This window comes from Haliaeetus albicilla, chromosome 20 (genome assembly GCF_947461875.1).
Source record: "Haliaeetus albicilla chromosome 20, bHalAlb1.1, whole genome shotgun sequence".
Classification (NCBI taxonomy): domain Eukaryota; kingdom Metazoa; phylum Chordata; class Aves; order Accipitriformes; family Accipitridae; genus Haliaeetus; species Haliaeetus albicilla.
In genome coordinates, this window is record NC_091502.1 from 1,510,422 (window position 1) to 1,538,318 (window position 27,897).

The 27,897-nt window shown below is 39.8% G+C and overlaps 2 protein-coding genes across 11 annotated transcripts in view; one reads left to right on the forward strand and one right to left on the reverse strand.

Moving 5' to 3' along the window:
• The window catches only part of CCNA1 (cyclin A1), a 41,627-nt gene extending 32,825 nt beyond the window's left edge, over positions 1-8,802 (reverse strand). The window contains exons 1-2 of the mRNA XM_069807988.1: positions 8,674-8,802; positions 565-640 (exon numbers count right to left, since the gene is read on the reverse strand). The gene's annotated coding sequence lies outside the window, so the exon portion shown is untranslated. The remainder of the gene's footprint in view (positions 1-564; positions 641-8,673) is intronic.
• A 174-nt stretch (positions 8,803-8,976) lies between these two features.
• SPART (spartin) lies at positions 8,977-27,188 on the forward strand. Of its 10 annotated transcripts, none has more exons than XM_069807979.1 (11): positions 8,977-9,093; positions 9,838-9,915; positions 10,385-10,501; positions 14,425-15,264; positions 16,392-16,589; positions 17,608-17,712; positions 19,940-20,063; positions 20,855-21,049; positions 22,018-22,176; positions 22,255-22,345; positions 25,548-27,188. In XM_069807979.1, exons 4-11 carry the CDS (start codon positions 14,434-14,436, stop codon positions 25,732-25,734), a joined length of 1,890 nt encoding a protein of 629 aa, XP_069664080.1. In that variant the 5' UTR covers positions 8,977-9,093; positions 9,838-9,915; positions 10,385-10,501; positions 14,425-14,433; the 3' UTR covers positions 25,735-27,188. The 10 variants fall into 10 exon arrangements, with proteins under 10 accessions (XP_069664080.1, XP_069664085.1, XP_069664079.1 ...); XM_069807978.1 differs by lacking the exon at positions 8,977-9,093 and adding an exon at positions 9,167-9,283; XM_069807980.1 differs by lacking the exon at positions 8,977-9,093 and adding an exon at positions 9,191-9,278.
• The last annotated feature ends 709 nt before the right edge of the window (positions 27,189-27,897 follow it).

Sequence of the window (27,897 nt, forward strand, 5' to 3'; positions counted from 1 at the left end):
TATTTATACAATGTTGGAACAACAAGCCAACACTTGTACTAAGTAATTTACCTAGGGAAGTACATAAAGACAATAACAAAGAAGCTTTTGTTTAAAGTTCAACTTTTATACATGCTTCAGGTACTTAAGTATTACTGTGACTGCCAAGCTCGAAGGACCATGAGATATCTCTGAGTAAAGGATGCAGCCTTGTAACCTAGGAAAGAGGGATTAGCATAAGGACAGAATGGTTAATGGGTCACAAATTATCTAGACACTTGGACAAAACCCTATACATGTTGGTCCATTTACAGCAGGTCAGTCCACAACATAAAGGATGTACTCAGGTGTCTGTATCATCACAGTCTCATTTTTCTCTATGTTTTGGCAAATTTTAAAATAAATTCAATCATATCGATAAGTATGATAAGTATTACCTAGCACGTTTACCTGTATATTCAAGGCCAAGGCTTTGCACTGCAGGTGACTTTTTCATTCAACTTTTATAGGTTCCAATGATGAGATTTAATGAACTATTGACCTTTGTTCTATATTATACAGCTTTTGATTATGAGATTTACTGACCTTCGGTTGATGTTACACATCTGCAAAAACTTTGGAGCTTCGTTTCAGGTTCTGATGGCAGCTTTCCTCCATTGAGCTAATAAATATAAAAAAAAACATTCCTATAAACTAAAAAGCACAGGTATTGGATCTACAGAAATAAAGAAAATTCAGAAAGCTTTTAGTCTATGGGTTAGCCAGCAAGGCAGTCAGAACAGGGCTGTAAGACCAGAATTGCTGAATAGAAATACAATGGTGCATTTTTGCTAATGAAATCATGCTCAGACTTTACATTATGATTTCAAGTAAATATGTCCATAGTATAACCTCCAGTGTTATGCAGAAATACTGAAAATAGGTTTAAGCATCTCTGTCCTATCCTATAGTCTGCAGTATAGACAGATGCTGAGCAAAACCTTATTTTCACTGCAGTATTATTTGATTTCAGGCTGACACCTCTGCACACTACATAGTTACCCTGCTTTGCTTTCTGCAGTTCAGTCCATAAACTAGAGATAAGAAAGTACAGAGAGCAGCAGAAAAGGTTCTCTCAGTGGTACCTCCAAGGACAGTGAGCTGAAATTCATAAATAATTGAACTGAGATGATAGCAGAGTTAAACTCAGCCCCATTTTAATGCTGAGGCCACAGCAACAGCTTACCAGAAAAGACAATATGCCCACATCATCCTGGCAATGCCAGGATCTCCCTTGGCCTCCAGATCAGGTCAGCACGATCCTAAAGGCTCTTATGACTAGTGTCACCGTTGAAGTGGTGGCTAGCACCTGAGGAAAGCCACCCCTGTCAGCTCTCCCTCTTCTTTCGCCCTGCCAGGGAACCAGCCTGTCTGACATGTAGTCCCTATCCATCCTGTCCCCATGGACCATTTAAAAGTATGTAGTAGAGGTGATTTTCAGAAGGCATGAGAACACTCTAATTTACTCTTTAAATTACTTTAGTTTAAGGTTGAATGTGGCTCTGAACAGTCCCATGGCTTTCTTGGAGTTCTCGTCTGTATGCCACCTTTAGTCTCCTGCGGAGAAGGCAAGTCCTTCCAGCGCAGGAGCTTCTCGGTTGTTCTCTACTTCTATGCAACCCTCAGCACAGGAATGTCGTGGATAGGGGTATTCTAGGAAATACCGCCTCACTAGCAAGTGAATATATAACTTACATAAATTTGGAGACAATTTTAAGCAGCTAACAGTGAAATCAGTAATAACAGACTCAGAATAATTTAGGTTGGAAAAGACCTTTAAAAGCATCGAGTCCAACTGTAAACCTAACACTGCCAAGTCCACCACTAAACCATGTCCCTAAGTGCCACAAGGCATGAGGTGGTGGGCTTCTACTTGGTGAAGATAGGTAAAGCTTGGCGGGATAGACAGAAGGAGCTTACTGGACATTCAGAAAGACTTTACTGAATAACTATTTTGTTATATATTTGAAAGGAAGAAAATTTGTATATCTTCAAAACAAGCTGCTTGTAGCATTTCATGATACTATCATAAACATGTTTCCCTCTAATGCTGTTTAAAGTAGCTTCTTGGGATTTGAAGCTGGAATCTGTTTCCCTATTCATTGTGTTTACAGACTATCCTATTATTGTAGACATATTCAACAGCTTGTGCATTTTACTGTACTTTAATTGCTTTTGTAATGAAATAAATGAGGTTTGGGAGGTTTTCCACTGAAGAAAAAAGTCAAGGTAATTTTAAGAATGATTCAAGGCCTGCTGAGTCAATGGCAAAGATGCATTAATATTGCCTCAAATTTTAAGGAAATGGAGTATGTATGTAAAAAGAGTGTTTTTATTTTATTTTATTGCAGTATCTTATTTACAAAATTCTCGAATAAAGAGAATCATATATAATAATATATTAGCCTGTTTTGAAAGTTGTAGACACATAATCAGGTTTTTATCTTTTTAGATAAACAGGGAAATACTACGTTTCATACTCATTATCTGTAGGGCCAAATTATGCATCTTTGATTTAGACACCTAAATGAAATGGTCAGATTTTCAGATGTATTAGGTATTCAGACATTCTTACACAGCACATTTCAAAATAGGACCATGCCATTTAACTGTTACAGAGCAGCCAGATTTTTCTAAAAACCTTTCAAATAACCCCAGTTTTTCTAAAAGCAATGTGAATGCTGCCATCTAGCTATACAGTAACAATATATCTTTAGACCAGTTCTGCTAGACACAAATTTTTTCAGTTTCAGTTTGGAATAGAGCAGAACAGGGATACAAAAACTCCCGTTGCATTTCTGTTAATTTAAAAAGGTGTAGGCACCATTTATTATTTAAAAAATATTATAGTATTATAATATACTACTTTGACAGCAAACTGAAAAGATAAGAACAAGGTTAAAATTATTGCATCTGATGGTGAAAAAGCTATTCCTTGTGAATGAATGACTTTACAAATGCAGGATCTTATTTTTCAAAGGTTTACAGATGCATGGGGTAACTAATAAAGTTAAAACAACACATTTGTAAATTGAAGCCTGGATCCTCTTTCCAGTTTGAGATTCATCTACCAAAGATCAGGATTTCTACAAAACACTTTGTCTAACAAATACCCTTATTATTATGTCTGTTCCATGAATTGTTTGGAAACTGTTTATGCAGAGTGTCAGCTAGACACTCAGTATTCAAACCGTACTGTTTGAGTTCTGCCATTGGCCATATGAAGGCACTTTTGGATGCCTGTCATTGCATGCTCAAGATGTTGATCCACCAAGCATCCTACTCAACACCTCTTTGGGGAACCAAAGGACCAAGAGACTGAAGACACACGCACAGGACTTGCCCTGATACTGAGAGGGCCATGGATGGTCTCGGCACCTAGACTTCGGAATTAGAAGAACTGATTTCCACAGCCTATTTCCACATTTCATCCAGAGCATCCTGTACAGAGCTGTGCAGAGCCAGACTGTTGTTTGGGATTACTCAGCGGATACCTGGAATCATTCTGGTTGAGCTCCTGCCCATCAGTTTGAGGAGCTTGCATTTCAAAACAAATTGAGACATGTGGCTCCTTCAACTTTCTTCCCGAGGTGGGGAAAACGGATGTAATTACATGACAGATATGCCACCTAGTTAAACATTAAGCACACAGTCTCATTTCTAAGTACAAAGCGACCGGGAAAGCTATCCACTTCCCACCTGAGGAAGAAAAAGTTTGCGTAATCTAGCACACACACGGTGGGACTCCAACTAGAGAGCGAAACCTATCCAAGGACAGACGTACCTTAAACATAAAAGGAGAGGAAATCTATATAAGCAGATGTCTTTTAGCTAGGGTTTCCTATATCCTTACCAAAACCCCCATACAATATGGCATATATCCCTGCACAGGACCAGTTCACAGAACTGTCATAGTCCAAAAGCTGGCCAATACCAGATTCATCAAAGGAAGATGCAAGAAAACATGTTGTTACTTACAGAATAACAGCCCTTGGACCTATTCTAATTCAAGCAACAGGAGATTAGTCTGAATTTCAAATCGTGAAGAGCTGAGACAACAAGAAAACAAGCCAGAACTGCCACAGGCAGGGCCCCAGATTGCCTCACCTAAATCATTAGGAAAACAGATGTTCTCCCACATCATCTGTAGAAAAATCTTGATGATAGTTGTTCTTACATACAGTATGTCATAAGGCCCTAATTCTGCCAATATCGTTTTTGGAATAGCACACTTTGAAGTTTGGGTATATGTGCTTTTGTACACACATGCGCACTCACACACACACAGCTAAATGAGAGTTACAGCTTCTTATCAAAAGATGAAGGGACTACATGCAATCAAATGATTAACTCAATTGATCACAAATGCCAAGCTGCTCTTGGCCACTGAAAAACAACAGAAAAAACAACGCTCGATATCACTAGGCTATACATTATTTTTCAGTTTGACACATTAGTGCTTGATGGTGGTATGAGCCACAAAAAGCCAGAAGACAAACAAGAAGTTATCTTTCACCTTCCCAGAGAAATTAATTTATGGTGAAGTGAAATCAGCATGCAGACATCTGTTTCTCCCAAACATCAAGAGCATTAAAAAAAATGTTTAATTATGGATACAGTGTGAGATGCACTGCTTTCTAATTCTGCACTTTTTATTTTGCATTTTTAATCTTCTGTGTACCCTTCCCCCCAAAAAAACAACCAAAACCCAGGATAAATTGCATAATTCAGGATTATTTATTAATTGTATAAAATTTCACTCCTAGACTTGTAAAGTGCAAAGTCCTTGCCCCTGAATGGTCTCTCTTTTTTGACAGCAGCATATTTTGACCCTTTGGTGCTAAAAGAAAAAGATATTTCACCATCTCCACTGCTTTCTGCATATGTCCAATCATTCTGGAAAACACATAGCTGCTATCAAATAAAGTGGCCACTATTCCAAGTGCCACAAAGGGGCACAATAGAATACTCCATCAGCATTTGAATTTATTTTTCCTCTGAACTGAACAAGCATCTCAATATTGTAATCAATGTATGTGAATAACTCGAGTTCTGTGGTGCCCAGTTTTACTGTGATCTGTCCCAGTAGGGATGCATTTAGCTATAAAACACCCAAGAGAACAGCTTTGTTACCATTGGTCTTTACAGAGCCAGGTATTTCCCTGATATTATTCTCTTCTGACCATTTTTATCAACTTACTTTGTGTACTGCTGAATTAACAAACTGAACTCCGAGTCAACTTAAGCTGGTCCATCATCTGTCTCCCTAGTTCTCACATTTCTCTCTCCACTGCAGCAGACCCTGCCGTAGCAGACCCTGCAAGAGCACTTTGACCCCTTTCCAGAAAAATTTCCCTTAGGCTGGACTTGAGGATCATGCTTATAGTGTCTCTGAACGTAGGAAATGTTAAACCTGGGGTCCCATAAAATGGTCTAGGTTTGCTGTCCTTACTCTGTGGGTACCCCTATTCAACATAAGAATAGGGCAGATTATGAAGATAGCATTTAATGATTACACACATGCAAATGACTGCTTACAGCAAAGGGCAGGGAAAAACCTTACTCATGGTGGCTGCAGCCTAGCAAGCGGCCAAATGCAATGGACAGATGCTATCTGGACCTGTATCTATATCTTTGAATTGGTAGAGCCTCCTCCTTCCCAGGGCTGTACTGTTAACAGCCAGGCTATTCCATCATCCTTTGGGAGTGGGCATCCCAGACGAGATCTTCTCAGGAGCCACCTACCCTTTCCAGATGCTTCACGCTTGTCTGCTCTCTAGGTTGTTAAGTGCATTACTCCTGCTTGTAGTTCAAGCCTATCAACGCTGCACATACATGCTGAAGATGTGTTCTTGCACCTTAACAAAGTGCCAGTTCGCTTTGAGGTCAGTAGCTGGCATAATTTTTAAAAGCTGCAATATACCTTTGTCAGACAGCTGTTATTGCTGTTTCCTCACTTGGCTTGAGGACAATTTATCTGCAAATGGAGTGTGGAAGCAGAAAAAAGGTAATCATCACAGTAAGATCACCTACTCATCTACTACAAAAGTTTTTACTATTGTTACAAGCTGTAGAATAATTATATATTCAGTTGTACCCACACAACAGTGATTTATTGTGCTTCCATCAGTGTTTCAGTGGCTGCTGACTAAAAGCACTCTGTCTACACAGCATGATTCCCATCAGATGTGTAACCAGGTTACAGTCATACTGGCATTTGATGTAAGTCAATGAAATTTATTTGCATACTAGTAGTCGTTTTGGAGAATTCTTGCATATTTTTTATTCACAGCCTCAGCCCCCTGCCATGTACACCCTGGCCTCGGCGTACATCTCCTCAGCTCATCCCTCCCTCGCTTGTGACGCTGCTGTGCCCTTCACCAACTTCTAGGCCTAGCAAGGCCTGCTTGCACAAAATAATGTTGGCAAAGGGGATTATTTAGGCCTGTTTACAGAAAATATTGAACTACTGAAAATGCTGAGCTCTCTCTATTGACCGATAAAAATGATATGAAAGTTTCTCTTTAGGAGGCATCCTCTCCACTGATCCACAGAAACTACTTGCAGCTTCTGCTCTTACAGAAATAAAAAAATAATATATCATCATCTCATCACTTACATGTTCTCAAGACTGACCTGTGTTTCAGCACTCTTTCAGCTGGTTTATTTAATCTCTTTCCACAGTCTGATTAAACTACATATTTAAGAAGGAACCAAAATGAAGTAGAAGAGCTCTGAGATGAAGAATTGTGTGTTGTTCCTACTCCTCTCTAGAAATCCACTTAAGGCCACTGTTTTGATTGTTTTGAGTTTGGGCATTTTCTCTGTTTGAAGGGGAGACCAGCATTTATTTCAATAGAATCACAGAAAAATTTAGGCTTGAAGGGATTGCTGAAAGTCATCTAGTCCAACCCTCTGCTCAAAGCATAGCCAACTCTGAAGCTACACCAAGTTGCTCAGGGTCTTGTTCAGTGGGCTCTGAACACCTCAGGGATGGAGGTTGCATGGCCACCCTGGGCAAAACGTGACCAGTGTCTGACCACCTGCATGGCTAAAAAAAAAATAATTTAAAAAGTCCTTCTATTAACTTGTGGCACTGCTTGAAAAGAGAGTGTCACTTTCCATCATAGAACTGTTTTTCAGTTCCTTGTAAGTCTTGCTGTCGTGGTTTAACCCCAGCCAGCAACTAAGCACCACGCAGCCGCTCACTCACTCCCCCCCCCCCCCAGTGGGATGGGGGAGAAAATCAGGAAAAGAAGTAAAACTCGTGGGTTGAGATAAGAAAGGTTTAATAGAATATAAAAAGAAGAAACTAATAATGATACTGATAACACTAATAAAGTGACAGCAGTAATGATAAAAGAATTGGAATATACAAATGATGCACAGTGCAATTGCTCACCACCCACCGATCGATGCCCAGTTAGTCCCCAAGCAGCGATCTCCCCAGGCCAACTCCCCCCAGTTTATATACTGGACATGGTGTCACATGGTCTGGAATACCCCTTTGGCCAGTTTGGGTCAGCTGCCCTGGCTGTGTCCTGTGCCAACTTCTTGTGCCCCTCCAGCCTTCTTGCTGGCTGGGCATCAGAAGCTGAAAAATCCTTGACTTTAGACTAAACATTACTTGGCAACAGCTGAAAACATCAGTGTTATCAACATTCTTCTCATACTGAACTCAAAAAACAGCACTGTACCAGCTACTAGGAAGACAATTAACTCTGTCCCAGCTGAAACCAGGACACTTGCATATATCCACGTAACATAATTCAGTGTCATCTAGTTACCTGAGCCCAACCTATCATCTGCTTAAATCAATGTTTAGGGCCCTCTCCACCAGCCCAAACCACAAATGCCACCCTCATCCATCTGCATACCACTTCATGTACAAATGCCATCCTCATCACTGTTGAAGAGAGGAACTCTCCCTGATTTGTGGACGGCTTGTCTCTCCTCCAGGTTGTTCTGCTTCTTGTCAGTAGGGAAAGGAGTGAAGAGCAAGCAAGGGAACATGGAATTCCTACATAAATGTGCTATAAACTACAATGTGTGACAAATTTCCAGAGATAATTCAGAGCTAAATGAAGCTAAGAGGCAAACCCATCTTCCAGGACTGTGCCGGACAGGGCTGCCACTACCTAAACACAATGTTTACTACGAATTTCTCATGGTCTGCGGTCCTGGGTGTGTTAAAGGTTGATTCAGGATCAGCATACACACGACAGTACCTGAGAAAGCAAGTTAATTAGCCCCCAAAGGGCTGGCACTCGGCAAGTTCTGGAAGAGCTATCTCAGGTACAGAACCATGCACCTTGGAACGCACCTTTGCTAGATTTAACACGGTTAGAAATTTTCTACGTGAAGTCAAGCTGCAGAAGATTTTTAGCATTGACTATGAAAGCGGCAAATAAATAATACACTGCCAGATCACACTGAGAAAGGCTAACAGCTGTTTCACTGAGAAGCTGAAGTTCCACTGAGAACGTGGGCGTTCATGCTCTGAGGCCAGTGCTGGAAATTCAGCGAGACCGTTTCTCCTTCGTTTTTTCCCAACAGCAGTGCCCAAGTGCAGCTCCGTCCCTCCCACAGCTCGGAGGCCGGCACCGGGGGAGGCAGCCGGGTCCTCCTTCCCCAGAACTGGAAACGAAGCCTCACCTGGGGACAGCCGGCTCTGCGAACACGCCATCTCTCCCAGCAGAGCAGCCATCTCTCCACAGTTAAAGTAACGGTCAAAAGGAAGCTTCTGGCGGGCGACATGAAGGGGGGGAGGACGACTTTGGCGGTTCAGAACGATATCTTTCAGGCCGTATTTTTCCTTTATTTTGAACGTTGGTGTCGATTACCTGACTAGAAGCCCCAGTTACAGCAAGACACCTGCCGTGTTCGCCAGTGCCAGCCACGAAGCCCGCCCTCCGGCGGCGGACACCGCCCGCTCCGCCGCGGCGGCTGACAGACCGGCGGGGCCCGGGCCCGCAGGAGCGGCAGAGCGACCGCGTCCTGACAGGAAACCAAGCCGGGGGACGCCGCGGGTCACGACCGAGCGTTGATGAAACGCCTTTTGTTAATTGAACTGAGGTAATCAAGCTGTTACAGCCGCCTAGCGCCGCCCGGTGACGTCACGGCCGCCTGACGCGGGAGGCGGCTCTCGGCTCGGCTCGGCGAGCGCGGCCGCGGCGTCGGGCCCTGCCGGGCGGGCGGGGGCTCCCTGTGGAGCCGGGGAGGGGACGCGGAGGCGGCGCGGCTCCTGACGGGGGGCTGCGGTGCGGTGAGGTGAGGCGAGGCGGCGGGGGGGAGGTCGCCGGGGACGGAGCGGGGAGGCCCGGTCGCCTGGGCCGCAGGGCGAGCGGTGGTCGGGGGGTGCGTGGGGGGTGTGTGGAGAGGTGTGTGGAGGTGCCGCCTTTCCAACGCGGGCTGTGAGGCGGGGGAGCAGCGGGGAGGGCTGTGGTGAGGCCCGAGTCGAGCAGCCGCGGTAATAAATAACCGTTTGGGGCGTCTTACTGTGGGACCGAGGGGTTATTTGTCAAAATGCTTCGGAAAGCTGCCCCGTGCAGTTTGCCTTTTTTCGCGTCGGTTTGGGCCTGGCTGCTTTGAACTCGGAGAAGGGCGCTGGCAGGCACGCAGCTAATGAAAAAGTATTAAATGGCAGCCTTACGTAACGGTTAAGTTTTCCACGATGTTGCTAGAACCTTTGGCCGCAGAACGGCAGATAGCGACAGCGTGTTTGTACTTGAGCGCTGTGCAGAACGAAGAGCTGGGCAGCACAGCTGTGTGATGAAGGGAATTACCTGTGCCCTACTGGTTTTTCACTTTCTTTTTTAGAGAAGTGCCAAGTAGGCACTCAAAGCCTAAAAGCCCTGCGTTGAGAGCATGTGGTGGAAATACAGGCCAAGGAGTCAGGTAGGAGTTCCATTTATTTGGACAAAACAAGGCTTGGTGGGGCAGCAGTGGTACTGAGAAGAGGAAAATTAGACGTGCTGGCTGGGTGAACGTAGGTGCTGGGATACCGGCCTGAGAAGATGGTGTGAGTTGAAAATGTCAGAAGATGGGAGTTTACTGAAGTCTTCGGTAATTTTAAGAGTAAGAATTACCGTGTTAGATCAGATCACTGATTTTCTCTGTTGTCTAGTCTTTGATATTATCTAGCCTTAGGTGCTTAAAAACTAGCAGTAGGCCACCATTTAATGAAAAATTTAAGGGCTGCTTTAAACAAACTAATTTAAATAAACTAAAAGCAAAAAAATGTAAATTTATCAGCTAGTACCTGGCTTGTATTAGTTTAAATCCTTCGTAACGTTTGTTTTAATTCAGTTTGTTCTCTAAATTCTTGAAAGTTACTAATACTTTCTTAATTGCTCTTTCTCTACAGAAATAAGGCTTAAAACACTTCTGTCGGCATGGTAGTTCTCCTTCATCCTCTTCATCTTTGAAATCAGTGGCTGATAGAAAAACAGCTGTCACATAGGAAGAGCTCGTGGATTAAGGGGTTTGTTTTGGTTTTGCTTTTTCTTCCCCTACACCCCCAAGGTTTCAAAAATAGTGAGTTGGAAAGAGTGTCCTACCTCTGTCAGTCAGGATATTTAATCCTCTTAATAAGCTTTAGGCTTCATGGTTACCTTCTGGTAGTAAGGTCCATCATTGAGCTACATTTTTTTTTAAATAGATGTTATTTTTTAATGAAGGGGGGGTTGCTGCTTCAGAGGAAGGATGGTCAGCTAGATAGTTGAGATGTTAGCATACAGTATCAAATTGAACTCAAGTTTCTCTGTTGCACCGTGGCCTCTCTTGGTCAAGTCACTTAAAACCACAGAGTGTATCTGTACTGATAAATGAAAAGGGGCCAAGGAATGAGCTCAAGTACTGGGTTGATCTGTGATTATCTACAGTGCCCATCAGCTCTTTTCTTAGCTCTGTTTTGGGCCAGCCTTCTCCCAGACAAGTTCCTCTAAATCTTACTTAGCGCTAAGTAGTACAGATCTGGGCGAGTCTGTACCAGCCGTAGGACCAAAGGTTGGTTTGCAGCTCTCATATTTAGTAATATACACTTTGCCATTCATTCCAGCTTTAAAACAGAGGAAATAAGACTCTGCATTGTGCAGAAATGGATTACAGATAAACATTAAAACATGCAGGGTGTTTAAATACTATATTAAGATCATACACTGAAAATAATAATGACCGAGGATCTTCCTTTCACATGGTCAGATTGCTACTTAAATGTTCTGTTTCAGAGAATATTTCTTCTTGTGTTGTGAGGGAACAATCCAGTTGGCTTATTTACTTTATACTATCCATTATTTTGTATTAATTTTAATCAGTTAATAAGAATGAATTCAATTCAGCTCTTCAGGCTGACTTTTTAGTTATCTTGTGTTAAACTTAAAATCCACTGTGAACTCCTTCCTCCATTTCCAAGTCCTTTGCCACCCAAATGCATAGTTTGGTGGTAACTATACATACACTGCAAACTTGGGATGTTTCAAACAATCAGAGGTGAGTTGCAACACTCCTGCTCTTCTGAACTGCTGAGCCAGCTTTTGTATCTTTGCCATGCGTGGCCACACACTAGTGCTGTATATACACTGATCATGCTGACATCTCCATTTTCTTACAGACCTTTTCTAGTGTTAATAAAGACTGAGCTTTAGCAAGGACAGTGGTGTTGACCGTATGATGAGTGTACAGTGAATAGTAAATTAATTCACTATTAAGTTGAAATGTAGCTAGGATTTTACTTGATGTCTCTTCTTGTTATATACTAACAATCACTAGCAAAAGAATTATTTAAAATCTGTAAAGTATCTTTGCCTTAGCCTCCCCCAGCAAAAACAAATCAAAAAACATGGGGCAAAGTAGACTATGGTACTGCAGTTGTGTTCACACAAACGAATTGTTTACTTAAAGCCTTAAGAAGGGACTTTTTACAGAATTGGATTCACAGGCACTAAAAATGCCAAACCACTAAATTTTGCTCATAAAGAAGTAAACTGTGATGTTAGGTTAAATTCCTCTGTCTTTCTCAGTCTTCTAAACATTTTCTGTGTTTTGGGAACCCGCAGTAATTTTTAAATAGGAGTTCTTTACTGTTGAATTGTTTTTTACCTTTATACCCTTCTTAAAAGGAAAAATTGACTTTTCATGAGTAAATACAAGTGTTGACACAAGATGATGTGGTTTGGGAGTCCCTAGGTTTTTTTGCTAGCAAATAATCCAACTATGCATATCTTAAATAGTTAATGTCTAGATCATAAAATGCATGATGTGGTTAAGTATAATCTTTCATGTAAGCATCCAGCTGCACTTGCACACTTGTTAAGAGTTCTTTCCAGTTACTTTCATTATAATTGCTTGCTGTTGTGCTGGTCAGAAGCATGGTTATAACTTCTAAACTTGATGTCCTTGGTGGTTATTAAATATACACTTATGCCAGTGTTGTTCTTCAGCTTAAATCAAAGATGCTGAGCCAGTTGGCAGCAAGTGACTGCAATCAGCCAGAAAAATCTCCTCCAGCCCAAGATTAGTTTTTCTGCTACATGGTGGGGAATGGGCGGTGAGCCTGGTGGCTCAAGTCGCTGCTGATCTGCACCACATGGGCTGCTTTCTCAAGCCATCCCTGTCGTATTCCTAGCTACGCCTCTGTCATTGGACTGAAATCACACATCTTGTCTTTTGCATGAAATTGGATTCTGTTGCATCGTAAAAATCCAGACATGTTCCAGATCACATGGCACTTCTGTCATGTGAATGCAGATGCATCAGTCACATAAGTGCTATCTGCATTTTGATCATAAAAGATGTGGGAGTGCAGCATTCCATCTTTGCCTCTTTAAAATCTTTTCATGACCTGCACTTCTTAAGTTTCTCTGTTTTTGTTGGAGTAGAGGAAGGATATTTTCCAGATTTTATATATTTTTTTTTTTTTTTTTTTTTTACTTCATTGATAGTTAGACTAAAACAAGAAGAGACATTAAATAAACTCAAATGTGGGTACTATTTCAGGATTTTATTAAAAGTTTGGCTTTCAGTAGTTATTTTCTTCTTTCCTGATTTACTTTCTTCTGAAAAGAAGTATATTTATAGAGACTAATGCAATCTCTTAGCCTTTGATTTATTGGCTTGGTAAGCCAAACTTACCTCTCTCTAGGGAAAAGTAGTTGGTTCACCAGAAAAAAAAATCAGTAACCATCTGCACACCTCTTCCTGTTCTGGTGCAGCTTTCTTGAATGTGGCTCAGTGTCCTGTGAGGTCTCACCAATGCTGTGTACAGTGGCATTAATGCTTCTGTATGTCTAATGGAAGTATTTTTATTTTTGCATTTCAGATTTCACTTACTCCCATGTTTTCTGTAGCTTGCTATCATTGTGATTGACAGACGTCTCTAGATTTTTCTCCTTCCTTCCATCCAGTTTCCAGCAGAGAATCATTGTTTTTTGTGAAAATCCATGCTCCTTCATTTTTATATAGTATCCCTTTTTTGCTGTCCACGATCATTATTCCCTTCTAGTATAAAAACCTGATTTTTCTGAATTGACAATGCCTCTCAACGCTGTCAGCAAAAAATTTCACTGGAATTTTTTACATTCTGTGTTGTAAACACTATCCTAGTCCAAGAATGATTTGTATTTGCTGTGTTTGGCCAAGACTGAAGATCTGCATTCAGTTGAAACAGTGATTTTACACGTTTTAGAGTTCAGATAAACCTATTGGATTCTCTTCTGCTCTTCAGTTGTTGAAATACACATGGCAGTTTGAGGAATAAATTCCAAAATAGACATAGAACCTGCAACCTTTTGTACATATTGGTACTTCCAAGTTTTTGTCATCTGGGGAGCAAGAAAGCGAAAACACCAGTTGTCTTTCTCACCTTATAAACACTGTAAAGGAGATAAGTAATTCCCTGTTTTTTGTTTTGTAAAGCACAGCTTTAACTGTTGAAAGTATTTCTTCCCAGTTCTGTGTGTTGATGCTAGTTTATCAATATTTGTTTAAATGTTGAGTGCTGTTCCTGAATTTTTTAATACCTTAGAGATTTTTTTTAAATACTATCAAAAGTAAAGTTAGATTTTAAAATATTTTTTTACTCCACTATTTGCTACTGATTTTAATACTTTTTAAGATGGAAAGTTTAGTATCAAGCATGTCTATATTCTTCTGATGTTTAACTTCTGAGAAATACATGTCTGTGGTGTAACTAGATGTGACGATTATAAATTCCTTGCTGTCTTGGAATCACGTATTCTAAATCTGAAGGTTAACAGGCGATAACCATAACATATCAGACACTGCACCAAGCAACTAGATAGCTTTCTGCAGTATGGTCATCATTAGAAACCAGTTAGAAGGCGTTTTGTTCTAAGGTAAACTTTGTTTGGCTTCATCTATGAATATCCTTACTAATTTTTGTTCCAGTTTGCAGTAATGGAACAACCGCAGGATCCAGTTATGCAAGAAGATGAAAATATTAAAGCTATTAATGAAGAGTACAGGAGAGCCTTTATTTTTATCAATAAAGGACTGAGTACAGATGAACTGGGTAAGAGGGAAGAGGCAAGACATTATTACAAGCAAGGGCTTGAGCACTTGCTCCAAGGAGTTAGCATTCCATCGCAGGGTCCTGCATGTGTAGGGTCCCAGTGGGAGTCTGCCAGGCAAATGCAACAGAAGATGAGGGAGACCCTCCGAAACGTTCGTGCTCGACTCGGCATTCTAGAACAAAACACCCCACCTGCACAAGCAAGTCCTGCTGTGGTGGATGCCCCTGCTGGGGTGCCCAAGTTGTACCCACCCATTCCTTCCAAAGAAAAGCCAGAAAGACCCCCTGCCCCTAATTCTCTGTTTGTACCAAGTCAGCCACCTGCAGCAGATGGAAGTGTTGCAACTGTGAGCCAGGAGCAGATTCCAGCTATGAGTCCACCATCTGCAACACCTCTTTGTCTGCCAAATGAAGCACCTCCTGCCTATACTCCTCAAGCTACCAATGGCCATTTTACTGTGTCTTATGGCACAGACTCTGGGGAGTTTTCTTCTGTAGGTGAGGACTACTACAGTAAGTGTACTCAGCCACCTCCCCTTGAAAACCTGGGAGTGGATGCAGATGAGCTGATCCTGATTCCCCAAGGAGTACAAATATTCTTTGTGACTCCTGATGGGCAGGTTAGTGCTCCTTCATATCCTGGATATCTACGCATTGTGAAGTTCTTGGATACAGATAGTGAGACGGTGCAGAGTCGTCCACCTGCATTTCTTCAGGTAACAGGAAAATAATTTTCTCCTTTAATTAAATTCCAAGAACTGTCATAAAACTTTAAAAGGCAATCTTCTTAAGTTCTTGCTTTTCTAAGCCTAAATATCTGTATGGTAATATAAAGGATGTTATAGCTGTTGGAAAAAATGGTTTTCTGCAAGTATACACTTTATGACTTTTTCTGCGAAAATCACCTCTGTATCTTCCCAAGGTTTTCGAGTGTTGACTGTTCTGGTGAATTGCATTTTCTAAAGGAGTTGACTTAACATGTCTTTTCATTTCATGAAATTAACTTCCCTTTTCTCGCATAGAGAAGACATGTTGATTCACCTGTTGTAATGTGTCAGTGTAAAACAGGGTTGCATGCTACCTGCTTCCGTCTGGTGATGTTGTGATAACATATTGCAGTTAGGACAACTGATAATTTGGAATCTGAGGGCCCATGTTAATCCAAACCCTGATCTACAAATAAAAAAGATGCATTATTTTAATTTTATCAGTCCGTGCTTGCTTCATGTGGGCGTGTTCTGTAACATACGTTGTGTTTCTGGTCTTGTTTCTGACTTTGGATCTCCTTGTTGCTGCTAAGATTGGCTGTTGGTAGTCTCACCAAAGGGGAAAGTTGGAGGAACAAACAAAAACTGCTTCCTGTTTTTGGGTCTGCTGGTTCACCTCCACCTGTGTTAGCAGTCTTCAGCAGTCAGCCAGCGACAGCCGTACATTCTCTTTATCCTATCATATAAACCTGTTCTGAGACCTACAGGAAGTTACAGGCGCTGTGAATCCTGACTTGTTTTGCAGTGCTTTTCATCTGCTCCTACACCTGCGTCTCAAGACTAGACCTCGGTTAAGAGGCTACCAGCCTGAATTATAGTCCTGTGAAAATTAGTATTTTCTCCATATTAGACTGTCAGAACCAATAAAGAATGATATTTCCACAGTCATATGGGGCTTTTGGTTTGTGGGGTTTTTTTCTTTCTTTTTTTTTTTTTCCCCCAAGATGGCGTAGGGCTTTTTTGGTTTTCTTGCTAAACTTTATGGAAAATCAGGTTTGTGGTGCTTATCAGTACATTCTGCCTGCCTTTCTTTTTAAAAGGATCCTTTTATTCCTTTATGTACTTATCTTTTCTAGGTTTGTGACTGGTTATATCCTCTAATGTGTAACCAGTCTCCTGTTCTGTGCTGCAATACTGGAGTCTACATGTTCCCTGACACGATGTCCCAGATGCCAGGGTCCTATGTGGGAGTAGTGCTGTCTTCAGAACTTCCAGCAGCGGACAGAGAGCTGTTTGAGGATCTCTTAAAACAGATGTCTGACCTTCGAATCCAGGTAAATTTCTGGGCTGCCTGTTTTAAGCCAATAAGAAAAGGTGTAAATGATAAATATATTCTCCCATTTACAGTTAGTTGTGTAAAACTGCAAAGTTCTGTGTCTTGCTTGGTAAGCTCACCTGTGAGAAATAGATAAAGTAGCCAAGATTAAGCAACCTAGTAATGAAACTGTAGGCCCTGTGAGATGGGAGGACAGAAATTTTAAAATAATAAACTGTGAGCACGGAGAGGAATTGAAGACCATTTTGTATATTTTCCCTACTTTTCCAAAAGATAACATAGGACCCAAAATGAAATTTTGTGTTCAGGAGAAAGCACATTTTTTCCTCTGTGTGCACACACATGAACGCACTGTAGTTTTGATGATACCAGTCCTGGAATATTGTGCCCAAATGTGTTCACAGTTCAAAAATGTTAAACCACTTCAGAGAAGCAGACCTGTGAAAATAGTGTGTACCTCAACAGTCTGCCTTCAAATGGGATCTCAAAATAGTTAAATCTAGTGCCTTATTGCAGTAAGATATTGACAGATAGAGAAAAGAGAAAAAAACCATAGTCTTACAAAGGTGCAGTAAGATACAGTAACTGGAAACAAGGTGAAAAATGTTACTGTAAGAGCACTGGAGCACTATTTCAGGAAGTATGGTAATCAGTAACTACTTAAAAGCTCATAGTGGGATTATATTGTTTCATGAAAGATAGAATCTTGTTGAATCACCAAGATTTGAATGCAGTGATGATGAAGGACCAGTTTGCAGCATGCCATGTGGGCAGAATTCTGTTATGGTATAAATTCTGTTTTGTTCAGCAGGGAATTTCTCTAGCACAGGAGGCCACTAATTTTTACTTAAAAGGGAGAAGTACTACAGAATGATGTGATGTTTCAGTGCAGGACTTATTTGATAAAACTCTGTCATCTTTCCTGCATAGAAGTAGTTAAAATTCGGTATCTCATTAGTTCCTTCTTGTCCTAAAATTCCATGTTTTTGTTAATGTTCCCTGATACGATGTCACAGGTGCCAGGATCCCATGAGAGAGTAGGGTTATCTTCAGAGCTCCCAGCAACTGAGAGAGTGCATTTTGAAGATAAATTTAAACAGATGTCTGGCCACAAAGTCCAGGTAAATTCCAGGACAGTGATTCCAAAATTCTATAGAAAAAAAAAAAAGTCACTGAAATATATGTTAGAACTGCTGAGATTCCAGACTCAATTGACAGCAGCAATGTATGCTGTGCCCTGTGTTTTTTTGGTTTTGGTTTTGGTTTTTTTGTTTGTTTGGGTTTTTGTTGTTAAGAGCTGATTCAGCTACTGCAGGCTACCACGTTTTGCAAATCAGCAGATTTCTGAAGTTTTAAAAACAGTGATACAGCACAAATATTTCAAAGCCTAGTCTGATGGCCATTTAATGTGTCTTCTGTTTTATATAGTATTCATGAGGATCTAATTAACATCTATATTTAATGTAATTATAGTATTGAGTCACCTGTCTCAGAGAATCCATTTCTGCTCCTTAGTATAGTCCTTAGAAGTGTTGACTGGTTTTCTACATAGTGACCCAAACTCTGGGATAACTAAATTATATATGGAACATAGTTTAGGTTTTTTTATTGTTTTGTTTGTTTGTTTTTTAGCTATAGCTGTGTATTAAGTTTATTTCTCCTGCCCAGCCACCAGAGTGTTTTGGTCACATGCAAAAGACATTTCTTGAACATGAGATTTCACACTGCTGTCAAGCAGTAATTGGTGATGTAGTACATGTCAGTGATACACTGTTAATCTTCCGGGTAGCAACTGTCTAAGTCTTAATCTAATCTTTTCTGTTAATGTTGGTTTTGTTTTGTTTTACTGCAACAGTCATCTTAGTGCAATACCTGGCTTTTATTTCCAGTAAATATTTCAGGGGAATCTAAGAATTCCATGTAATATCAATTATTCTATATGCTGTATTCTATTCTGCTGATAGGTTTAATCTATGCATGCTTTCATTTAGACTCTTCAAGACTAAATAAAAAGGTTTTTTCTTTCTATCCATTGATAACTAGAAGTGGTTTGAATCATTGAAATGTTTTGGGGTTTTGGTGGTTTTTTTTTTTAACTTTTACATTGGGAAAGTCCTAAAAATAGGGTCTTGAACAGGAACCTAAATCTATTACAATTTTTTTCATTTCTGTAATTAAAGTTTAATTATACATTGTCTGTAAACTGTGTAACGTGATGTTAACACTTTTTAGAAACACTAACCAGACTGTGGTGGTGGTGGTTGATATGTTTGAATGATCGACATCTACTCATAGATTCCTAGAATGGTTTGGGTTGGAAGGGACCTTAAAGATCACCTAGTTCCAACCCCCCTGCCATGGGCAGGGACACCTTCCACTAGACCAGGTTGCTCAAGGCCCCATCCAACCTGGCCTTGAACACTGCCAGGGATGGGGCATCCACAGCTTCTCTGGGCAACCTGTTCCAGTGCCTCTCCAACCTCAGAGTGAAGAACTTCTTCCTTACATCTAGTCTAAATCTACCCTCTTTCATTTTAAAGCCATTACCCCTTGTCCTGTCACTATATGCCCTTGTAAAAAGTCCCCGTCCAGCTTTCTTGTAGGCCCTGTTTAGGTACTGAAAGGTTGCTGTAAGGTCTCCCCGGAGCCTTCTCCAGGCTGAACAACTCCAGCTCTCTCAGCCTGTCTTCATGGGAGAGGTGCTCCAGAAACTCTAGTGTTTGACATGAAATCACACAGATCCTATCCACCCAGCTTTAAATGGGGAGCAGTAGCATGCACAGCTTGATGTGTTCCTTGGCTGTGCTAGTCTGCAAAAGCATCAACAGCACAAAGAATGAATAATCTCCTTTATTTTTGAATTTGGGAGGAAAGGATGAGGAGCAAAACAACCAGAACAGCTGCATTATTTTCGTGCAGCTGGATTCTCTGACTGAAGACTGAAGATCCCATACTGAAAAACAAGAGAGTTGACTTCCCTCTGAGAAGATAAAAATGATAGATAGACAAGTCTCTTATCTTTTTTGCTAGTTAACTTGTACTGTAAGTTTTCCCTACTTAGCTATTTGACCATATGGCCGTGTTGGCAAGCAAATCTTTTCATTGTAACTGGATGAAGAAAGTGTACAGAAAATGCTGAGCTGTCTGACAAGGTTCTTTGAACGCATAGCATTTCTGTGCAAAAGTAATTGAATCACAAATTTCCCTTGAGTTTCTGCACACTTACCCAAGGAATACACAACATTAGCATTATTTGACAATGGATCTGTATAACCTGAAACACCTAAAACAGAAACCCTGATGATATGTTGTGAAGTAGATTCTCAGATGTTTACTTTCACTTGTTAGCCTTCAGAAGCCTCTAGTGATGCAGTTAACTTGCCGCAGACTGTACATATCCAACCACAACCTGAAGGAGCGGAAAATCAGTTGCCAGAATGGAGTGAGAAAGTTGCCCATGGAATCTTGTCAGGTACTGTTGTAGTAAGAGGATTGTGTTGGATATAAACCTCCGTGAGTAACATTTAAACAGTATTTTCACCTAAATGCATGTGTGCTGGTAGAAGTTGAGTGGTCGGAAGTAGTCGTTCACCAGTTCCAGCTGTGATCTTCTAAAGGATAGTTTGATGAGCTTTATAAAAACAGTGCAGAACTTAAATCCATTGCCAACACCCTTGTTCATTGCAAATGAGTTAGGCTCCTCATTTGACTGTGTGTTAGGGGATCACCCCCTGTGACCCAAACCACTGTGATAGAACAACTTTACTCCTGTATGAGCAGTTATATTAAAACAGGCATCTATTGTGATTTCTGCAGATAAACTTTTTTTTTTCCTCTGAGAACCTTTGGAATATACTAATGACCACCAGCTGATTTCAATAAGTATGAATCTGCTAGGAGGGCTAGAGTGTTGGGTTGTATGTTTTCAGAATGTTAATAGCATTGAGATGTGCAGTTCTATCACTTCTGACCCAGCTGGGGCTTGGATAGCTATTTAAAAACTGAGTACCTGTATTAAGCTGACGTTTGGATGAGGGCTGGCTGTATTAAACTTAAATAAGTGAATTGAAAAAAACGTGGGCGGTGTAGGAGCAGAAATCACTGTAGCAATTCATGCTGACCCATTCAAGGAAGAGTATAATTGCAGACTCTGTAATCAGGAATGTTTCTAAAGTCAGTGTTGCAGAGGCAGAGGAGGGAAAGCTGTAGGAATCATAGCCTGTAGAATTGTACCTTCTAAGAAAAACAATTTTTGCCTTGAAGGTGCATCTTGGGTAAGCTGGGGCCTAATAAAAGGAGCAGAATATACTGGTAAAGCTATCCACAAAGGAGCTTCTAAACTGCGAGAACACATTCAACCAGAAGAAAAACCTCTGGAAGTCAACCCAACTGTAGCAAAGGGACTTCATGTAGCAAAACAGGCTACAGGAGGAGCTGTGAAAGTCAGCCAATTCTTAGGTAAAAATTTCCATCTCATAGTATATTATGTTTTTGCCTTTAATAAATATTCTGTAAAATAAGAGCTGGTTTCTGTAGCCAGTGAACTAGAGGAGGGACTGACCTGGTGAAATCCAGAGATCAGTAGCTTGTGCTTAGTTACTTCCTGTGAGAGACATACTTTAGGATTAATATTTATTATATGACCTTGAGGCATCTTTCTGCTTCCTAAAAGAATAGTCTTTACAGCCTTAAGTTTGGCATGCTTTTCTAAGTTTTAGACAGTTAATTCAAAATTGTGTCTCTCTTTCTTCTGAAGTTGATAACCATGTATTTTAAAAGCTGTACTGTCACTCGTTACTACCATATTGTACCACTAGAGAATGTAACGTGTGTGTGCATGTTTTTAAATATGCACACCTGAAACAAGTCTATTAGACTATGTATAAACTTCCAGATAGAAACAGTGTGGTGTTCAGTGGTGCTTGGTAACCCTAGCAGCTCTCAGTAACTTCATTCTGTTATTTATTTACATTAATGTTTCTATGTAGTGTCTAGTGACTTGTCCAAGCTTAACAACAAATTGTGCTGGATGTTACAAAACTAGTTTGAAGAGCTGGAATGATTGTGAGAGAGACTTCTCCAGAAGACAAGTCAGGGAAGAAACACAGCTTGTTCCTATCTGCAGGTTGAGGTTAACAAAGCAATGGGAACAGCTTCTTGAAATTAGAATGTGAGACGTAAAGTGCTTTTTAGCTGTAAGACCAACCTTACTTGTTTCTTAGGAATTGAAGCTGTGGAGAATCTGAAAAATAAGGTTGCTTCTGTATCAGTTGGGTACTTAAGTGTGGATTAAAGTCTGTCTTTCAAATAAGCATATTTAAATAGAAGCAACACTTAAGACTTCAGTGAAGCTTTTAATTAGAAGTAAGGACTTTTAAAGAAAGATGTTCTTACTAAATAATCTGCATACTATTGTTTTATGGTAGTTGAGGGAGTGTGTTCTATAGCAAGCTGTGTTGGAAAGGAGCTGGCTCCGCATGTGAAGAAGCATGGCAGCAAATTAGTTCCAGAATCCCTTAAGAAAGATAAAGATGGCAAATCCACTTTTGACGGTGCTCTGGTGGTAGCAGCAAGTGGAGTTCAAGGTAATAAAAATTCCTTATACTTTTTTAATTGCATATTTTTCAATGCTATGAACTCAAATAAGCTGTTCGTTTTCACAGGGTTTTCAACAGTGTGGCAAGGTTTAGAAAGCGCAGCGAAGTGCATTGCTAAAAGTGTTTCAACTGAGACTGTAAAAACTGTCAAATACAAGTAAGTTATGTTTTTATTGGTTTCATCTTCTACAGCATATTGTCATTGTGTTTGAATACTGGCAAAAAAAAAGCCTATGGAAGTGCAGGGAAACTAACTGAAATACCTGCTTTTCTCTAATTATGCAGCACATGGTAAGCTGCTAAGTGCACAGTAATGAGCATCTGTGAGTAAAAACATGAAATGAGTGAATGATTGTGGCAAGTATTTTTTTAGTTCTCTTCTAGAAGTATTACAGCTTCAGGCTATGTTACAAATGATGTTCAGATTTATAATCTTTGCTCTACAGTATAATGTCGTTACGAAAAAAGTTACCAGTTTAAACCTCTCAGCTTGATCCTGAATTTATGTAAATTTAGCTAAATTTAAGAAAAAAGAAAGAACTTCATCTATCAGCAGGTGTGATTAAAGCGAGGAGGTACAAAAAAGAAGATTGTGTAAGGAAATCTAAGGCGTAAATAGCAATAATAGCATAGCCTCGACTTGCAAAATACAGGTGTTCTTAGAAAAAGATAGTGGGGGAAGAGGATAGTAACATTTGGGGTTAAGATGATGTTACTAAGGTGATGGAAAGACCAAAGTTGAATGCATGTACTGGAAGATGCTGTGGAGAATAAGGGAATATATTGAAATAACTGCAAAATGTAGGAAATGCACCCCTCCAAAAAAGTGCAATAGGTGTAATAGAAAGTGAAGGGTAAGCAAAAGCATATAGGTTAAATGGAATGAGTGATAAGTGTAGCAAAAAAGATGTTAAAAAGGATTGTTGAAGGTGCATACAGGCTACTAGCAGAAGGTAACAAGGTAAAGATCAGCATACAGTATGAAGTGGATTGGCATTCAGAGTTGTGTTGTGATGCATTTCAAATAGGAGGTTGGATAGTGAAGTTCTAGTCAGTGGTGCTTCATTGCTAATGTTTGTTTTCCGTAGGAATGTCAGGAGGTATTGTGTGGGTACTCATTTCACATAAATCCACATTAATGTTTTTGTTCTAGATATAAAAATAGGAAATATGGAGATCAGCAGTCAACAGCCACTGACCGTGAAAAACAATAAGTAATTAAATGTTGCAGTTAATTACAATACAATTGAAAATATTTGATACATGATCTTTAAAATCTATCTATATAAATGTGTTAAAATTCTACATAATATCTCTTTTTGGAAGCTGTTTTTTGTTTCGGTGACAAAGATTTCTGCCAGTCAGAATACTTCAGTGAATGAGCTAAATTCCACTTAATGGAAACAAAGTGAAAGGAGCATCATCACAGTGTCTCTAAATTAACAAAAAACTCAGCTAAAATTTAGCTGCAATACCTTTGCTGATGGAATTACAAAGAGATGCTCATCATATGTGCATGTTGATCAGAATTGGGGGAAAACGTAGCTTCAGAAGTAACATTTCTGCCAAATTACCATGCTACTACCTTGGTGGTTTTTTTACAATGATTTTAATAACTGCAATATCTACATCTGCCCAACTTTTTTCTTAAAAAAAAAGTTACAAATGATGCAATTGGGACAGGCAAACTGAAAAATCAGTTATCAAATATTAAGAAATTGTTAGTCTAACTGTATTGGATAAGCTATAGTCTTACTTTTAAATGAGGTTACCTATTTTAGTGATGTTATATAAAACTGGCTTATGATGTTTCTGAGGTGAAAATAACTAACCATATTGACAAATACTGCACTTTTGCTGTGAGATTAATTCTGTGATCTGCAAATCCAATGTTGGTGATTCAAGGCTGTTGCTCTATCAGAGAATTAAAAACAAAACAAAAAAAGCACTAATTCTTTTTATTTGGTTTCGCTGTTGGTTCCAGCCATTATGCCGTGGCTGCTGTACTGATAATGCGATAGATTTTTGGATTCTCTGATATTCTGTGCTTCTCTCTAGCCTTATTTCAAGGTCCTCAAAGAATCTCTGGTTGTAAGAAGCACAGGGAAAAACTAACTTTACTAACTGCTGGGATTCTGATGCTGCCAGAAATACTTCCCTTTGGCCTGGTTTGTCTGATTACAGTGCTCTCTGGAGAAATGGCTGGCTGCCCAGAACAGTTGGAGTTCCTGCTCTCACTATACTCTTGTCCTCCTTCAGTATGCTCCCTCTGCTGGTGTAGATGTGTACCTTTCTTTACAGTTGAGTAATTAATATAAGACTGCTGACTTGCCACCTAAAGCATAAAGAAGCCCGACCCACAGCCCAGTGGAGAGACCAGAGGTTTTATCTCTTGATAATTTCCATCATATCCTCAAGTTAGCTTCGTTGAGCCTTTTGGGGTTTTGTATGACTTCTCTTTTTTCTTCCCCTTGTTCCCCTTTGCCACTGTTTTGATTCCAGGTTACTTCATATAAGTTTTCACTGCACAATGGAATTTTTTTGTAGGGACCTTGCTACCTCCAATATATGATCATAGCTGTGTCAGCAATTCTTTGTACCCAGGAGACCTGTTAGACTGTCTGGGTTAATTTGTTTGAGCACCATGGTGCCCTACCTCAGAGAGTCTACTTTTGGGACTTTGAACTAACACGCCAATGTGTTGCTGTTTACACCAGATGTAGTATCATATTATGCCATGCAGACACAGGCAAAGGTGATACAGGACAAGTCCTAACCAAGCACCATTCTGGCAGTGGTGGTACCAGCTGAGACAAAATATGCCTGAGGTGATTCCAGTCCCTTTTTCTGTAACAGGTGAGAAGGCAGGACAGTGTTTGCCCTCCCTCCTCCTCAGTGCTGCCACCCATGGTACATACTGAGAAGGTTTAGCAGCTGCAAGGGTCCGGCTGTGAGGACTTACATGGGGATATAGAGGGTATCAAGAATTTTACCTAAGAACTTATGTGAAAAAGTACTTAGGGGTTATTGCACACAACTTCCTCCCTCCCTTGGCTCTTCTTATGGTTCAATAGATAAGCCTTCTACTCTTCAAAACTAGAGGAAGGAGGGAGAAAGACTGAAAGTTTTTTTGAGGAAAAAGGGCAGAAGCATATTGGTATCTTTAAAGAGTAACCTGTCTGATAGAGGACCAGCCCTTACGCAAATAGTTTGGTAATTTCTAATTTTATTCTTTAGGCACTCAGGCTGTGTGCTTATTATTTGTTCTTGGTAATGCTTAAATTTCTGCTTTCAGAAGAATTCCAGTGAATATTAAAATACTAACCATACAAATCTACAAAACTGCTATCTTTCTTTAGGTATGGAGATGACGCTGGCCATGCCACAGACAACGCTATGAATTCTGCCATCAATGTTGGTGTGACAGCATTTAACATTGACAATATTGGTATCAAAGCTGTTGTAAAGAGAACTGCAAAGGAAACCGGCCATGCTGTGTTAGATGAATATAAAGTGTTGGATAATGAGAAGAAGGATAAAAAATGAAAGCAATGAAATATTTCTCAAAGCCTTACATTAGAGATGAAACTTCTTATTTAGAAGTAACTGCATTGCTAACCTGCGATTTAACACAAATCACGCTGTACTTTTCAAGCAACTGTTACTTAATTTGACATCAAAATGTAAAAATAGGGAGGGCATTTGTAGAAGGAAAGATGAAAGTTGTCTTGCCTCCTTGTTCTGTATTGAACAAGGGTTTTAAACAACTGGATCAGGACTTCAGACCACTGGAAGGATATGAGTTTTTGGTTAATAAACTTGCCTCTAAGCACTTTCTCAAAATATAATATGGAATAATAGATTAATATAGAAATACTATTGTGAATATTTTTGTAATACTTTATATTTGTAAAGAAGATGGTGATACAGAACAAATAGGATTACTAATTCTGGAACAAGTAGGATTACTAGTTTTGTTTTTTGACTATCATTAAGAGTTAGTTTTATTAAACCAGCCTTGTCTTATTTAATATGCACTACTAAAATAAGCTTTGTGTTTCATTGTTTTGTAGAGAATTTCCCTTTGCAGCTAGCAAACAGCTAATCTTATCCAAAGTTCATGTTAGAAGAAATGAAAGATGAACCTCAGGTGACTAGGTAGTTACTCCCTTTAAAACTTTTTTTTTTCCCCATCCAGCATATAAGCAAACCAAAGATATCAAGCATTTCTTCTAAAAGAGGGTATTTACAATTCTAGAAAAATGTATTCTCCATAAGGAATATACAAAGATTCTTTGAAATTGAGATTTTTATTTAGAGAGGGTATGTTTTTGCATAAAGTATTTTTCTGTAAAAACATTCTGTAGAGGACACTAGGAACTTCTAAGCATTCTGTACTTTTCAGCCAATCCAGAAAGATTCAGTGTATGTAGCATGGCCTCCTAGTGGAAGACAATATGTATTTGCTTTAACAAGTAGTTCTAACAGTCAGCATCTTTATTCTGTTAAATTAATAGTTGCACAAGGTATGTCTTTAAAGGGTATGAAGACAAGCCCTTTTAGTGAAGAGATGTGTGTGGAATAGAATAGACACTACTGTGTAGGTTTTTCATCCTGTTCCTAGTGCAGTGTGAAATAACTCCACACGTAGAACCCTTGAGATGCTTTTACACTGCTACTTATTTAACAGTTCATTATTGAGTTTTAAAGCTGCTGCACATTCTGATATTGGCTGGACCTGCAGCAAACAGAACACCATGTATTTACAACTTACCTCTGTTTAATGTAAATGGAGAAAATGACTATAAATGGTTGTTAGCAAATGATACTTGCATCAGATTGAAAAAATACAGTAACAACTAAAGTCTATTAGAATGGTCATAGGTGCCCGTTTTGTGGTAGCTACTGTAGGTGTGTACTTAGGTTGAGAAATGTGAAACAAAGGATCTAACCACTTGAAGTGTAACTGATTTATGGAAATAAAGATGAAATGAAAATTGGTTACTCTGTGCTTGGCCTTTTTATGATGTGGCACTACTGTACGGATCAGTGAGGGGCAAGACTAGGACTTCTTCTGAAGTAATAAGAGAACAGTATTTGGGTATGTCTATGACAGAAACATAGAAGGTTCCTCTAGTTGGGAACTATTCAGTAGGCTGGTTAAGTTAATCTTGAAGCAGTTCTTCACAAAAACTGGTAACAAGAAAAATGGTTACCGATTAACACCTTTGCTGTTAAGATTCAGTACATTGAGTTAGCTATGAATGCTAACCTAGGTCCAGGTCATTACTTAAATTATTGGTTTGGTATGGAATTTTCAACATGTATCTTAAAAAGGTAGCATTCAGTAAATCCAGAAGGCAAAATGAGCAGCTAAATTTAAATGCAGTTACAGTGCAGCACTCTTCTAAATTTGTTTCTTGATTAAAGTATTTCAGACAATTTTGAATTCAATCCACACCTCAAGTGGTAATTCACTGATTAGATGACAGCATCAGTTATAACTTGAGACTGTCAAAAAGCACCTCCTGCTCTAATATATATTGGACAAGTGAAATTAAAATGACTGATCATAAGAAGCAAACTTCTTGCTCTCCATCCTACTGTTCTACCCCCAGACACTAGACCCTGCAGGATCAGTGACCCTGCTGTTCCAGTATCAGTAAGGTGTTAGATTGCTCATTCTAGTGTTGCACTACCACCTTAGGA